At 46.6% G+C, this 14,052-nt stretch overlaps 1 protein-coding gene across 1 annotated transcript; it reads left to right on the top strand.

Annotated features, from left to right (window-relative positions):
• Positions 1-285: 285 nt before the first annotated feature.
• Positions 286-1,879, top strand: LOC122762398 (E3 SUMO-protein ligase ZBED1-like). The gene is made up of 3 exons (XM_044017576.1): positions 286-411; positions 481-1,542; positions 1,620-1,879. The coding sequence occupies exons 1-2, from the start codon at positions 286-288 to the stop codon at positions 1,324-1,326; spliced, it is 972 nt and encodes a 323-aa protein (XP_043873511.1). The 3' UTR covers positions 1,327-1,542; positions 1,620-1,879.
• The last annotated feature ends 12,173 nt before the right edge of the window (positions 1,880-14,052 follow it).

Here is a 14,052-nt window from a genome sequence, read left to right as displayed (position 1 = left end):
ATATTGTATACTCGCTATACACTGAACTATCAGTCCTAATATGTATGACTTCCTTAAAGGTGAGGTGCTTGCTGTGTGATAAACAGCTAACATACAGCAACAACACTTCCTCCATGCTTCGCCATTACAGAGCACTGCATGAGCATGCCCAGCCTGCCAACAGGCCGGATACAAGCCAAAGTACCATCAGATATTTTTTTGCATGTTGTCAAAATCTCGTGTTCAGCTCCTACAACACACCAGCATCACTGTTAATTGATAACTGTTACAGGTTCCAGAAAAGCAATGGTGGATGAGGCTGTGGTCAACATGATCATCAAGGACTCCCAGCCGTTCTCCGTTGTGGAGGATGTGGGCTTCAGGGAGCTCATGCACCTAATGGATCCCAACTATATTCTCCCCAGTAGAAAGGTGTGTGAACAGAGCCAATGTGGTCATTTTTATGTTGGTCATCATAACAGCTCTTCTTTTCACCCTCAGGCTCTGAAAGCAATGGTGGATATAAAATATCAGGAGGCCAAGGAGAAGGCCAGAGAGCAGGTCCAGAAGGCTGTGGCTGTCAGTCTCACGTCTGACATGTGGACGTCCATCAATATGGACGCCTACCTGGCAGTGACGTGCCATTTCATTGACGATGAAGACCAGCTCTGCACTACTCTGCTTGGGGTGCAACATTTTCCAAAGGCCCATACAGCAGAAAACCTTGCAGCGGGGCATGTACAGCTCATGGAGGAGTGGGGCATCAGAGATAAGGTGAAGTGTCTTGTCACTGATGGCGCATCAAACATGAACGCTTGTGTGAGACAGCTAAATGTGAGGCATGCAATATGCATTGCTCACACAATAAACCTTATTGTTCACAAGTCCTTCGATGATGTGGAAGGACTAAATGAATTAAGGCAGAAATGTAGGAGGTTGGTGACCCTCTTCCGCACAAGCACTACTGCGAAAGAGCGACTGGTCCAAGTGCAGGAGCAGATGGGAAGGCAGCCCTACAAAATGATAATAGAGGTAGACACGCGTTGGAACAGCACATTCCTTATGTTGCAGCGGCTGTATGAGCTAAGAGAGCCAGTGGGGGCAGCCCTGGCCTCACTGAAAACAGACATTACCCCCCTTACAGCAGCTGAGTATGACTCTGTGAACAACACTCTGAGTGTACTCGCCCCATTCCACCAAGCAACAGTTGAGGTTTCTGCTGAGAAGAGGGTATCCTCCTCAAAAGTGATACCTCTCATGAAGATGTTGCATCATGCAATAACAAACAAGATGCACACAATGAATGCATCCACCATTGCGAGGCAGCTGGGGGACAACCTTGTCTGAGGGACCACATGAGTTCTTTGGAGTCAGCAGGTGGCCTGACAATGCCAACTTTATTGGATCCAAGATTTAAAAAAATAGGATTCGAAAATGCAACCAGGAGACAAGAAGCAGTGAACCGGCTGAAAAATGAGTGTGCAAATGTAATAAGGCATGAAGCCTCATCTGCCCCCCCAGACCAGCTGCAAAACACTCGTGTGGCTCAATCTGGTGGCAATAGTAAGTAACCCCATCTGTATCCTTGATTATGACAGTGGTATTGTGCATGACACCCCACCCCCCTTTTTTGTTATTAGGTGAACTTTGGTGGCTGTTGGATGACGCCATAAACAGCAGCGGGAGCAGCTCAAGTGTGGTGGCAGATGCCATGATTGAAGTGGATCGTTACTTGGCAGAGATGAATATTTCAAGGGATGAGGATCCACTCGTATATTGGCATGGACATAAAGCCATGTATCCACACCTTCACAAACTGGCAGTAACCTGGTTATGTTCGCCAGCGTCTTCAGTGCCATGTGAGAGGGTTTTTTCGAAGGCTGGAGAAGTGTTGTCTAAAAAAAGGAACCGCCTGAATCCAAAAACATTGGAAAAACTAGTGTTTTTGAATAAAAATACAAACTCTTGAAATGTTGTCATTGGTATTTTAATTAAGAACAGAGCTCCATGTCTGTGTTGTTGTCCACATACTTACACATGATCATACGATAGAAATATCCATTGTTTATTGTTTCTGCACACATAAGTAAATCATACATTTCAGCTCAAGTCGTGGTACAATGTCATTGACTGTAATTTAATTTGTCCAGCAGATGGCAGTATTCACTGTTTCATTGAGGCCTCGATGAGTGAACCTTTTGGTGAAGCAATGGGCTGGAAAGCCTCAGTGATTCACGGGGCTTCATTTGCCCATCACTATCCCTAACTAAATAAACAGGAGAAAACGCTTTAACAAAAATGGCAGTCCACCCCTACTGTTTGCAAAACTGCTAAACTACACAAAAAGACAAAACTATCATGGAAGTGTGGCCAGTTAGGAGAAGAGGAGGATGAGGAAGTGTGTGTCGCCAATTGCCATGCTGTTCTTGCCCCCCGTCGTCCACCATCTTGGCTCCTTATATACCAGGTGGTAATCAAGTGCAACCAATCGAGCGGCAGGGCCCAGAACCAGTCCACCAATCCTGGTACGGCTAGGACACACAGCAATTTACCTAGGAGATTGACAGAAAAAACACAGGGCACACACACAGTCGTAACACCCCCACACCCAAGAATTAAACACACCCCTACAGTGTTTAATCCTCCGACAATAACCACACATCCCAAGAAAACGGCTTTTGTGGGCTGTGGGGCCGGGAAATCAATAATCACCTGCACTTTTTAAGCTAACGGACGCACCTGCCCCTGACTTACTTGTTTACCTAAATAAGTAACGGTCGCCTTGCCGAATTCACATTTTGCAAGGTTTAATGTGAGGGAAGCTTCACGGAGACGGCTGAAAATAAGGGACAGAGTGTGTAAATGATCGGACCAGGAGGAGGAATAAGCAACCACATCATCTAAATAAGCTTCGCAGTTATCAACAGACCATAATGAGAATGTTTGAGGTGATAAATTGTAGAAATTCTTTTTTCAGCAGTCGTTGAGGCTGTGGAGAGCCTGAAGAGGATGATCATGAAGACTCTCGGATGAGTAGTGATGTCATCTTGCCCCTCTGATGGTGGTAAAGGTGTTATTTGACCCCTGGTGAGCGTGAGTCGTGGGGATGAGGTGTGATTCGTGCGGCGTCCCTCTTCGGTTTAGGCCTGGTAGATATGTGGTTAGCCTTACGGTTAGCATGGTGGTGGCTACGATGTTCGTCGCGGCGGCTTCACCATTAAAATTCCCGTAATAAGATGCTCAAAAAATACATTCACATTTAAACAATCACCATGGAGTATTGAGTAAGTATTTCACACCAAATCAGATTTGTTAATGCAGGGCAGTTATGTGCACACAACAACAACCAGGTAAGTAAAGGATTTTAATTTTTAATTTTTTTCTATTTATTAAGTCTAATGTGTGGTGATTTAGACTTGACTATATATACTATACCTACCATGAGAAGCTGAGTTGATATTTAAGATGCCAACATTACAATTATAGAAGCGGGGAGCGACCACAATGCTTTGCGCCTGTGCTGTGATCTGGGGAGAGGGAACTGAGCACATAATTCAACATTTAGTTATTAAATATGTATCTCAGTTTGTCAACACTTTTCAGTCAGATCTCATCTTTTGGAACTAAACTACATTCTCAATTTGACAACCTTACCTCGTGTGATCTCACTAGTTTTATCAGCACCGCTCTTTTGCTCCATTTTGTTTTCACTCCTCACCAGCAGTCTTCACCCGAGCAGTGGAAATGAGCGGGAGAACATGAAACTTTGCAGCTGTCAAAACAGTTCAATTTTTTAAGAATGAAACATTTCAAAAACAAACGATAAAATTATGTTCAATGTTATTGTTTATATGTGACAAAATAACAGTTTCATTGTATATCTCTGTGAGCTTTTCCCACTCACTGGGGTTCGGGAAGGACGAGGAGGCGGCGTTGAGGGAGCAAATATACCGGTTTATTGTCAACTGAAAACAATCAACCAAACAAAACAAAAGAAGTCAGCTGTGGCTGCGATGTCAGCGCTCTGCTGCGCTGCGCTGCTCTGACTCACTGTGTCTCTGTGTCTCTCCATCACTCTCTCTCTCTGTGTGTCCGCGTGAGGACCCAGCCTACTGCAAGAGACCAGAACCAGGTTACAAACATGCTTATATAGCTGACTAATTACCTGATTCTGTCCAGCTGTCTGATCACCGGCTGAGCCACTCCTTCCTTTCCTCCAGCAGCCGTCGCTCTAACCAAGCCCCACTGCCACATACCCCCACCGCCCGACTTAGGCCGGGACCCCGCCGGCCGCAAGCCCACTCCCCCCCCCTCCGCAGAGCGGGAGAGAAAGTCGGCCACGGCCATGCGATTCCCCGGCCTATGGATCACCTTGAACCGGAAAGGCTGTAAAGATACCAGCGAGTGATCCGCGCGTTGGCATCTTTCATGCGGTGGAGCCATTGGAGCGGGGCATGGTCCGACCAGAGGGTGAATGGGCGCCCCAGGAGATAGTAGCGGAGGGCACCGACCTCCCACCGTATGGCGAGGCACTTTTTCTCCACCGTACTGTAGCTCACCTCCCGCTGAGCTAGCTTCCGGCTAATGTACAGTACGGGGCAGTCGACCCCCTCCACCTCCTGGGACAAAACGGCCCCCAGCCCACTGTTCGAGGCGTCGGTCTGCAGGATGAAAGGGAGAGAAAAGTTAGGTGTGTATAAAAGTGGCTCCCCACAGAGGGCTTGCTTGACCCTCTCAAACGCCAGCTGACACGGCTCCGTCCACTGGACCGGATCTGAGGCACCTTTTCGGGTCAGGTCGGTTAGGGGGCTGTTCAGCTCCGAGAAGGCCGGGATGAACCTCCTATAGTAACCGGCCAGCCCCAGAAACCTCCTAACCTCTTTTTTGGTCTTGGGTCTTGGGCAGGCTGCAACTGCTGCGGTCTTTTGTATCTGTGGCCGCACCTGCCCTCCCCCCAAGTGGTACCCCAAATACCGTACCTCCCTCCGTCCAACTGCACACTTCCCTGGATTGGCCGTGAGCCCCGCCCTCCTCAGAGACTCCAGCACTGCTCCCACCTGCTGCATATGCTGCTCCCAGGTCTCACTATGAATGATGACATCATCCAAGTAGGCCGCAGCATATGCAGAGTGAGGCCGCAGCACCCGGTCCATGAGGCGCTGGAACGTGGCTGGGGCCCCGAACAACCCAAATGGAAGCGTTACAAATTGGTACAAACCATACGGAGTGGAGAAGGCCGTTTTTTCCCTGGACTCTAGCGACAAGGGAATCTGCCAGTAGCCCTTGGTCAAATCCAGTGTCGTAAAAAAGCGAGCCGTGCCCAGCCGATCCAGGAGTTCGTCGACCCGGGGCATTGGATAGGCATCGAATTTGGACACCTCGTTGACTCTACGGTAGTCCACACAGAACCGTATTGACCCATCAGACTTGCGAACAAGAACAATGGGGCAACACCAGTCACTGTTGGACTCTTCTATTACTCCCATCTCTAACATAGCCTGAAGTTCTGCCTGAACAGTTTTCCTCTTATGTTCCGGCAGGCGATAGGGTCGTGAACGCACTGTCACACCCGGGGAAGTTTCTATGTGGTGGTGTATGAGGTTTGTGCGTCCCGGCAGGGGAGAGAACACGTCGGCAAACTGCCGCTGCAACGAGGCCACGTCTGCTCTCTGGCCCGGCGAGAGATGATCGTCAACGGGGACCGGCGCCGACCTGTTTAATTTAGTCACCTCCGGTCCCAGCTCATCTCTCTCAATCACCGTGGTGGCCAGAGAAACAGACGCCACCTCCCTCCAGGCTTTGAGGAGGTTAAGGTGGTAAATCTGTGTTGCTCCACCCCTGTCAGAACGCACAACCTCATAGTCAACATCCCCCACTCGCCGTGTGACCACAAAGGGCCCTTGCCACTTGGCGAGTAATTTGGAGCTAGACGATGGTAGCAATAGAAGCACTTTATCTCCCGGTGAAAACTGTCTAAGTTTAGCCCCTCTGTTGTACAGCCGCTGTTGACGTTCCTGGGCCTGGAGCAAATTCTGCCGTGATAACTGACCCAGTGAATGGAGTTTTGCTCGCAGGTCCAGTATGTGCTGTACCTCATTTTTACTGGTGCTTAGACCCGCCTCCCAGTTTTCCTTAACCAGGTCCAAGACACCCCGAGGTTTCCTGCCGAACAGGAGTTCAAAGGGCGAAAAACCCGTGGAGGCCTGGGGCACCTCCCGCACTGTAAACAACAGAGGGTCCAACCATTTATCCCAATTACGACTATCCTCGTGTACGAACTTACGAATCATGTTCTTTAGCGTTTTGTTAAACCGCTCCACCAGGCCATCAGTCTGGGGATGGTACACACTAGTCCGGATTGAGCGGACGCCCAGTAATTCATATAGCTCGCATAGTGTACGTGACATAAACGATGTGCCCTGGTCAGTCAGGATCTCTTTCGGGATCCCAACTCGGGAGATAACCTGAAACAGTGCCTGTGCAACACTCTTCACCGAGATGTTGCGCAAGGGTACTGCCTCGGGATAACGCGTTGCATAGTCCACTAGAACTAATACAAAGCGATATCCCCGTGTGCTCCGGTCTAATGGCCCGATGAGGTCCATGGCAAGCCTATCAAAAGGGACCTCCATTAATGGTAATGGGCGCAAGGGCGCTTTTGGGGTGGCCGGAGGGTTGACTAATTGACATTCGCGGCAGGATGCACACCACCGACTTACATCCGCCCGAATGCCCGGCCAGTAAAATCGGGCCATGATCCGGTTCAGTGTCTTATCATATCCGAGGTGACCCGCCATGGGGTTGTGGTGAGCCGCCTGGAAAATCGTTTCTCGGCGGCTTTTTGGGACTAACAACTGGGAGAGCTCTTCCCCTGTTCGAGCGTCACGACTCACTCTGTATAAACGGTCTTTAACGACAACAAAGTAGGGGTGAGAGAGTGATGCGTTAGGGTGAACAGGACAACCATCAATTTCCATCACTTGGTCAAAGGCGTGGCGGAGGGTCTCATCCCGAGACTGTGCTAGGGGAAAATCTTCCATGGGCGCCATCTGTGCCCCCCCCCAGCAGCGTCGGGATGCGGCACCTCCGCCTCACCACTAAGGACAGCACATAACTCACATTTCCCTGACTTACGTGACCGCACCCTCATGGTTTCCCCTGCTAAGCTCGTAAACCCCGGCCAGTTTGTTCCCAAAATTAGAGGGTGCGTGAGGCGAGTACTAACTCCAGCCTTTACTCTATGTTTTTTCCCTTTAAAACAAATTTCCAGAGCCACCACCGGATAATCGTGAATATCCCCATGCACACACCTCACCCTCACCCACGATGCCTCTAACAATGCCCCCGGTCGAACCAAGCGCTGATGGATCATGGTCTGTTCACAACCAGAATCCAGCAGAGCTTGATGTGTACCCCCTTGTATACATACCGGTATACGGTACGTCCCTTCCGAACCGGGGGAGGGGGCCGTCGGCCCGCCACCCCGAACCACTTGCCCCACTTCCATGAGCGGGCACTCCGCTCTGATGTGGCCGGGCTGCCCACACCGCCAGCACACCTGCCCTGGCGTCTGAGGAGCCCCCCGGGGTGCCAGGTGATCAGACACGTAGGCTGGGCCCTGAAGGGAAAGACGGCAGAGGGTAATTAGACGACCGGAGCGATGCATGCTCCGGCTGTGTGTGTGTGTGTGTGTGTGGGTGTGGTGCAGGAGCCGATGCCGCTGGGAACCTCCTCCTTGCGGCTGGAGTGGGACGGCTGGCAGGGATCGTCGCTGGCCTGGTCTCCTCCCTCATGCTCCGCCGGGGAAGAGAGAGATGGTCCTCCGCGAGGACGATCACTGCCTCGATGTTGGCCGGGCAGTGGCACTGGACCCAATAGGCTGTGGATGATGGTAACCCAGCGATGAACTGCTCCAGCGCCACCTGTCCAACGACGTCCTCAGTGGAGTGGGTCCCCGGCTGGAGCCAGCGCCTCGCTGCGTCCAGGAGCTGCTGCGCGTATGCAAAGAAGCGCCCGGCTTCTTCAAAGGAGAGCCCCCTGAACCGCCGCCGGTGTCCCTCCGACGCACTGCCCAGCCAGTCCAGGATGACTCTCCTCAGCTGTGTGTAGTCATGGCCGCGCCGCCGCTGGCAGGCTGTGCGCGGCCAGCTGCGCCACGCCGGTGAGCAGGGGAAGAAGCCGAAGCGCTCTCTCCTCCTCCAGCCACCCACACGCCTCCGCCGTGCCCTCGAAGATGTCCAGGTATGCCTCCGGGTCATCTTCCGCGGTCATCCCCTGCAGGGCGACGGGCGGAGACCGTCCTCGACCGGGCTCCGGGTCGGCGCCGTGGGCAGCCGGGCGTTGCAGCAGCTCCCGCAGGAGAGCACGATCGTCCCACTGTGACGCCGCAATGTCAGCGGAGATTGTCCTTCCATGCGTCCCTATTCAGGCGCCACTGTGAGCTTTTCCCACTCACTGGGGTTCGGGAAGGACGAGGAGGCGGTGTTGAGGGAGCAAATATACCGGTTTATTGTCAACTGAAAACAATCAACCAAACAAAACAAAAGAAGTCAGCTGTGGTCTGCTCTGCTGCGCTGCTCTGACGCTCTGACTCTCTGTGTCTCTCCGTCTCTCTCTCTCTCTGTGTGTCCACGTGAGGACCCAGCCTACTGCAAGAGACCAGAACCAGGTTACAAACATGCTTATATAGCTGACTAATTACCTGATTCTGTCCAGCTGTCTGATCACCGGCTGAGCCACTCCTTCCTTTCCTCCAGCAGCCGTCACTCTAACCAAGCCCCACTGCCACAATCTCCTTGCTCCTGCTAAGCACTGAACAATTCTGTGAGCAAATCATTTGAAAGAACAGAGTCGAGGACTCAGTTCAGTCAAAACAACAGCTGTTCCCATCATTAAGTTACAGCAGGACTGTGGAAGGAAATCTGTGCCATCTGAGTTTGAATTGAACTGAATTTTTTTGCATCAACATTAAACTTTGAATTTTGAAAACCATTACATTTCAAGCACTTTTTTTTGCCTTTGATTTTTTTAAAAGTCTGAGTCAAAGTCTAATTTCGATGCAGAAACATTTATTGTTAGAAATTCCAATTCAAACCCAGATGGCACAGATTTACTTCGACAACTTTCACGCAGCTGTGCAGTGTTGACTCCGCCTGCGGACGGAGGCGTGGCTTGGCGAGGCGGGACCATGTAGTGGAGACTTACCTGAAATCTCTGTGTGTCTGTCGCCAAGTCTTGATTGGATCGTCTAGTCCGTGCATCCTTATGATCCACTGGAGCTGAAAGCGCCTTGTTTTATAGTAAGTTTTGGAGAACATCTGCGTGAATTGGACATCGCGGAATTTGCGCGTAAGTCTTTCGGGTCGTATCGCGCCCGCTCACGCTCCACCTCCCCGACGCTGATGAGACGTGTCCGTGAGAAGGAGGCCGGGATCCCGCCTCACTTTCATTGCGCCACGTTAGACTCCTTGGTCCGTGTTGGAAGACGGGTCGAGTGGGTTGCCGACATCGCCGCAAACCCTTGGAGGACAATTTACATGGGCCGCTCCCCGCCATGGCAACGAGGGACCTTATTCTTGTATTTCATGCTTCTATGTTAAATGTAAAGGTAAACACGACCATTTCCATCACTGTCCTGTTTTTTAAAAAAAAAGTTTTCTATTTATTTATTCTATGTATTTTCTATATTCTTTTAAGCTGATTTATGCTTTTACTCTGCTTTAATTCAATTAAAATTTCATTTTAATTCATTCATTCTGTTTGACTGCTCTATAATTTAGATTGGCACACACACCGTGTTTAGTTGACATGTCCGCTGTGGCTTCCACCAAGATAAGACCAGCTGCAGTGTTATACATCGAACTTCAATGTTATACATACATTAAAGTTCATGCGTCCATGATCGCACATCTTTCATGTTCATGACTCATGACGTCCCCAAACATGCAGTTTGGTTGTTGTGGGCCGCAGCAAGCACACATCTCAAAAAAGTTGACACACTTTAAGTCTTTAAGATTATGCACAGGAGCTTTTAAGACAACCCTGACATCAGCACTCCAAATGGAAATGGGGGAAATGCCACTAGAACTAAGAAGCATTCAGAGCTCATATTACTGGACCAGACCACATAATCAGAATCATCATTAAAACCATGCTGGGAATAAGAGAAAGGGAACAAAAAAGCTTTGGCTTGACAATTAATCAAACAGCATCAGAACTTACAGTGGACCGACACAGCATTAGCCCAACAGTTCCACTGTCAACAATAGCACCATGGATACTTCCAGATGTTGAGCCAGAATCCATATTCAATACAAGCGAGTTTCAAATTAAAAAACTGAAACGGATAAGTGATACTGTCAGTGTCAGTATACACAGGAGAACTTATAGCGATTTCATTAGCAGTCCAGTGGGTGGAGAAAATACGACCTCTAAGAACAATCATCTGCTCAGACTCAAGTTCATCACTCACAAGCTTACAGTTCAGTCATAACTGTAAGCAGATAGAAATACAGCAAACACTATACAGAATTCAAATGATGGGACTCATAGTTACATTTTTATGGATACCAGCACACATTGGGGTTATAGGAAATTAAATAGTAGATCAGGTGGCAAGAGCAGCAACAGGACATACTAATGTAGACTTAGCAATAAAATAAAAACTAAAGGTGGCAAAAACAATGGGAGGAGGAGGAGGAGAGAAAATGAAAATGTTTTTTTCAAAATCCAAAGAAATGTGGGCGAGGCTAGGTGCACAGAAAGAAGCAGGAAAGAGGAAAATATCATATCAAGGATCAGATTTGGCCATACAGGATAAAACAACACACTATTCAGAATCAATAAACACTATACAGATGTGATCATTGTGGGCAGGAGGAAACAGTTCAGCATGTTATAACTCAATGTCAGAAATATCAAAGGGAAAGAGAAGTTATGAATCAAAAGTGGAGAGACAGTGATGAGGAATTAGATTTAATCGGTTCCGTGTGTGTATGATAAGTATAATTTGTATATTATTATTGTTATTATAATTATTATAATAATTCTAACAATTATTATCATTATTAATACAGTTATTATTATTGTTAATAATACTAATATTGTGTTTATGTATATCTGTATATGTATACATATATATTATCATTTTATTTTATTTATAAATTTCTAAGTAATAGTTCAGTTAGATCCACATTTTGATCCACACTCCATACCAGATGGTGGCGGTAATGTGCAAAATCGTTGTTTGCCAACCACCAAAAAACCTAAAAAAAAAAGAGAATAAAATAAACTCCGCATGAACCTATCTGCTGCAGCAAGAACGGACGGACGCGGTTACCCTGCTCCCTGCTCAGCGTGGCAAACTCGGTGGGTAACATTAATAAACCTTCTAGCTTAATTCCATGTGGAATTGTATGTTTGGTGACTGTGAGTAGATATTGAAAGACTGTTTTACCACGCACATTATCTTTGTGCTGGTCAGTAGCATCCATCCAAACGAGCCAAAAACAGCGCTGCTGCTCAGGGGTATTGATTAAAATTAATAATTTTGCGTTTTGCTAATAATATATTGTAAGATTTTCTAAGTGGTCTTTTCAAAGCCACACTGGTTCTACCATGCTACCATGTGAAGCAGCTTGTGAAGTAATATATTGTTTCTACAAAACGTGTACATAGATTTTTTTTATACATACATATATATTCATTTCATTTACTTTTTAAAAGAGCTTTTTTTTCTTGAACAAGTATCTAAATTTCAAGTGTGTTTTATTGCCTACAGTTGTTGGTGTAACGTGAAATGTCGAAGGTCTTTCCATGCCGCATCTGTGGCCTTTCCTTAAAATCAGTTAAATTTCTTTTTATGTTTTTTTATTTCTCCTTTAATTAACCAGATAAAATACCTATTGAGATCAAGATCTCTTTCACAAGGGTGACCTGGCCAAGTTGGCAGCAGCACACATCATAGTTAAATAAAAACAGGAAGGCAGCAACTACAATACAAACTAATACAAGAGTACAACTAGACATAACATAGTCTACAAACAAGTGCAAGAGTTGTGGTCACAGTAACAATTTAAGAACACAGGCACTGTTCAAAGGATTTCTGTTGCCTGACTTTTAAGATAGAGCGGAAAGCTCCCAGTGAAATAAAAGCTTGCAATTTAAGTTCAGTTTGGAGGGTATTCCAAGCAGAGGAGGCAGAGAAACTGAAAGCTTTTTTTCCCATTTCGGTCCGAACACGTGAGGCAGACAAGTGCAAAATGTCATTGGAACGTAAGGCATAATGGCTTCTGGTCCACTGAAGAAAAGTACTTAAATAAGTAGGAACCAAGCCGAGAAGAGCCTTATAGACCAGTCATCCAGTGTGTGTAGTGTCTTTCAGACAGAGAGGACATGGAAGCTTTGGCATACAGTTTACAGTGGTGGGTGAGGCGGCTACAGCCAGTGATGAACCTCAGAGCACAATGATCAAAGACTGTAGGCAACTGTTATAGGCACACATGTACACAACATCGCCATAGTCAAGTATTGGTAAGAATGTCGCTGATATCAGGACTTTCCTAGCTCTGCGGGAGAAACAAGACTTGTTTCTATGAAAGAAACCGAGCTTCACCCTTAATTTAGAAACCAAATTTCTAACATGCACTTTGAAAGATAGCTCCCCATCAATAATAAATCCCAGGTACTTATAACTGGTGACCAGCTCAAGAGCTCTGCCATGGGAAGTTCAAATTGAGGGAATTTGTTCCATGGGAACAGATGAGTTTGAAAAAAACATTATTTTGGATTTTGGAAACCAGTTTCAATTTCTCCAGATTAGTCTGCACTGTATCAAAGGTGGATTGCAAAAATATGAACGCTTGTGCAATTGAACGTGAAGAGCAATAAATGACAGTTTATTGAACACATTGTGTCCTATTTGCCAAATAGTCTTTTACCCAAGTAGTAGCTTGTGTGGAGATGCCTTTTCTGATGAGAATATCTAGCAAAATATTGTGATCCACAGTGTCAAATGCCTTAGACAGGTCAATGAACAGGGCAACACAAAACTTTTTTGAGTCCAATGCCTAAAACACATCATTTAAAACTTTTAGGGCAGCAGTAGCAGTGCTGTGTTGCTTCCTAAAACCTGATTGAAGAGAGTTAAAATGTTGTTGGATTCCAAAAAGTCCTTCAACTGATCGCAAACCAATTTTTCAAATACTTTCGCCAAAATACATAATTTTGAAATAGGCCTATAATTGTTCGCGTTTGAGGGTTCGCCTCCTTTAAGCAGTGGGAGGACAAACACAGATTTCCAAATTTTAGGAAGTTTGTTTCTGCTAAGGCTTAAGTTAAAAATACCAGTTAGAGGCTCAGCAATTAAATCAGCAGTCAGCTTTAGAAAAAAATGGATCCAAACCATCAGGACCAGCTGATTTTTTGGGATCCAATTTTTCCAATGCACCACAGACCTCAAAAATAGACACATGTTCAAAATTAAAAGCGCAATCAACAGGGGGATGGCTTACAACAGTAGAGTCGTTATTCAAAACAGTGTTTTTAAAATCACGACTTAAAGAATTAAAGTGCCCTGCTGTGATAAAATGTTCATTAAAATAATTTAGCATGGCACATTTATCAGTCAGGTGTACAGAATCTTTGACTAAAAAAGGTGGCAGTTCACTGGAAGAAGTAGTACCAGAAACACCTCTCACAACATTCCAAAATTTCTTGGGATCATTCAGGTTTTTGGTAGTTTCTGATATATAAAATTCAGATTTAGCCTTCTTTATGAGGGAGGTACATTTATTGCGGAGCTGACGAAACATTTGCCAGTCAGTCTCTTTTTTTGTTTTTCGTGCTCTGACCCAGGCATGATCTCTTTCTTTGAGGAGGTTTCCAATATTAGTGGAAAACCAGGGATTATTTCGCCCCTTAACTCTAAATTATCGTAATGGAGCATGTTTGTTTATTATCTTCAAAAATTCAGAATGAAAAAAACTCCATGCCAACTCAACATCATCGAAGAGGGAGATTCGTTTCCACTGAACAGTTCGTGACAGATCGTGCAAAAAATCCTGCTCATGAAAA

This window comes from Solea senegalensis, unplaced genomic scaffold, assembly GCF_019176455.1.
Source record: "Solea senegalensis isolate Sse05_10M unplaced genomic scaffold, IFAPA_SoseM_1 scf7180000015617, whole genome shotgun sequence".
Classification (NCBI taxonomy): domain Eukaryota; kingdom Metazoa; phylum Chordata; class Actinopteri; order Pleuronectiformes; family Soleidae; genus Solea; species Solea senegalensis.
This window is presented reverse-complemented; position numbering and strand designations above follow the sequence as displayed.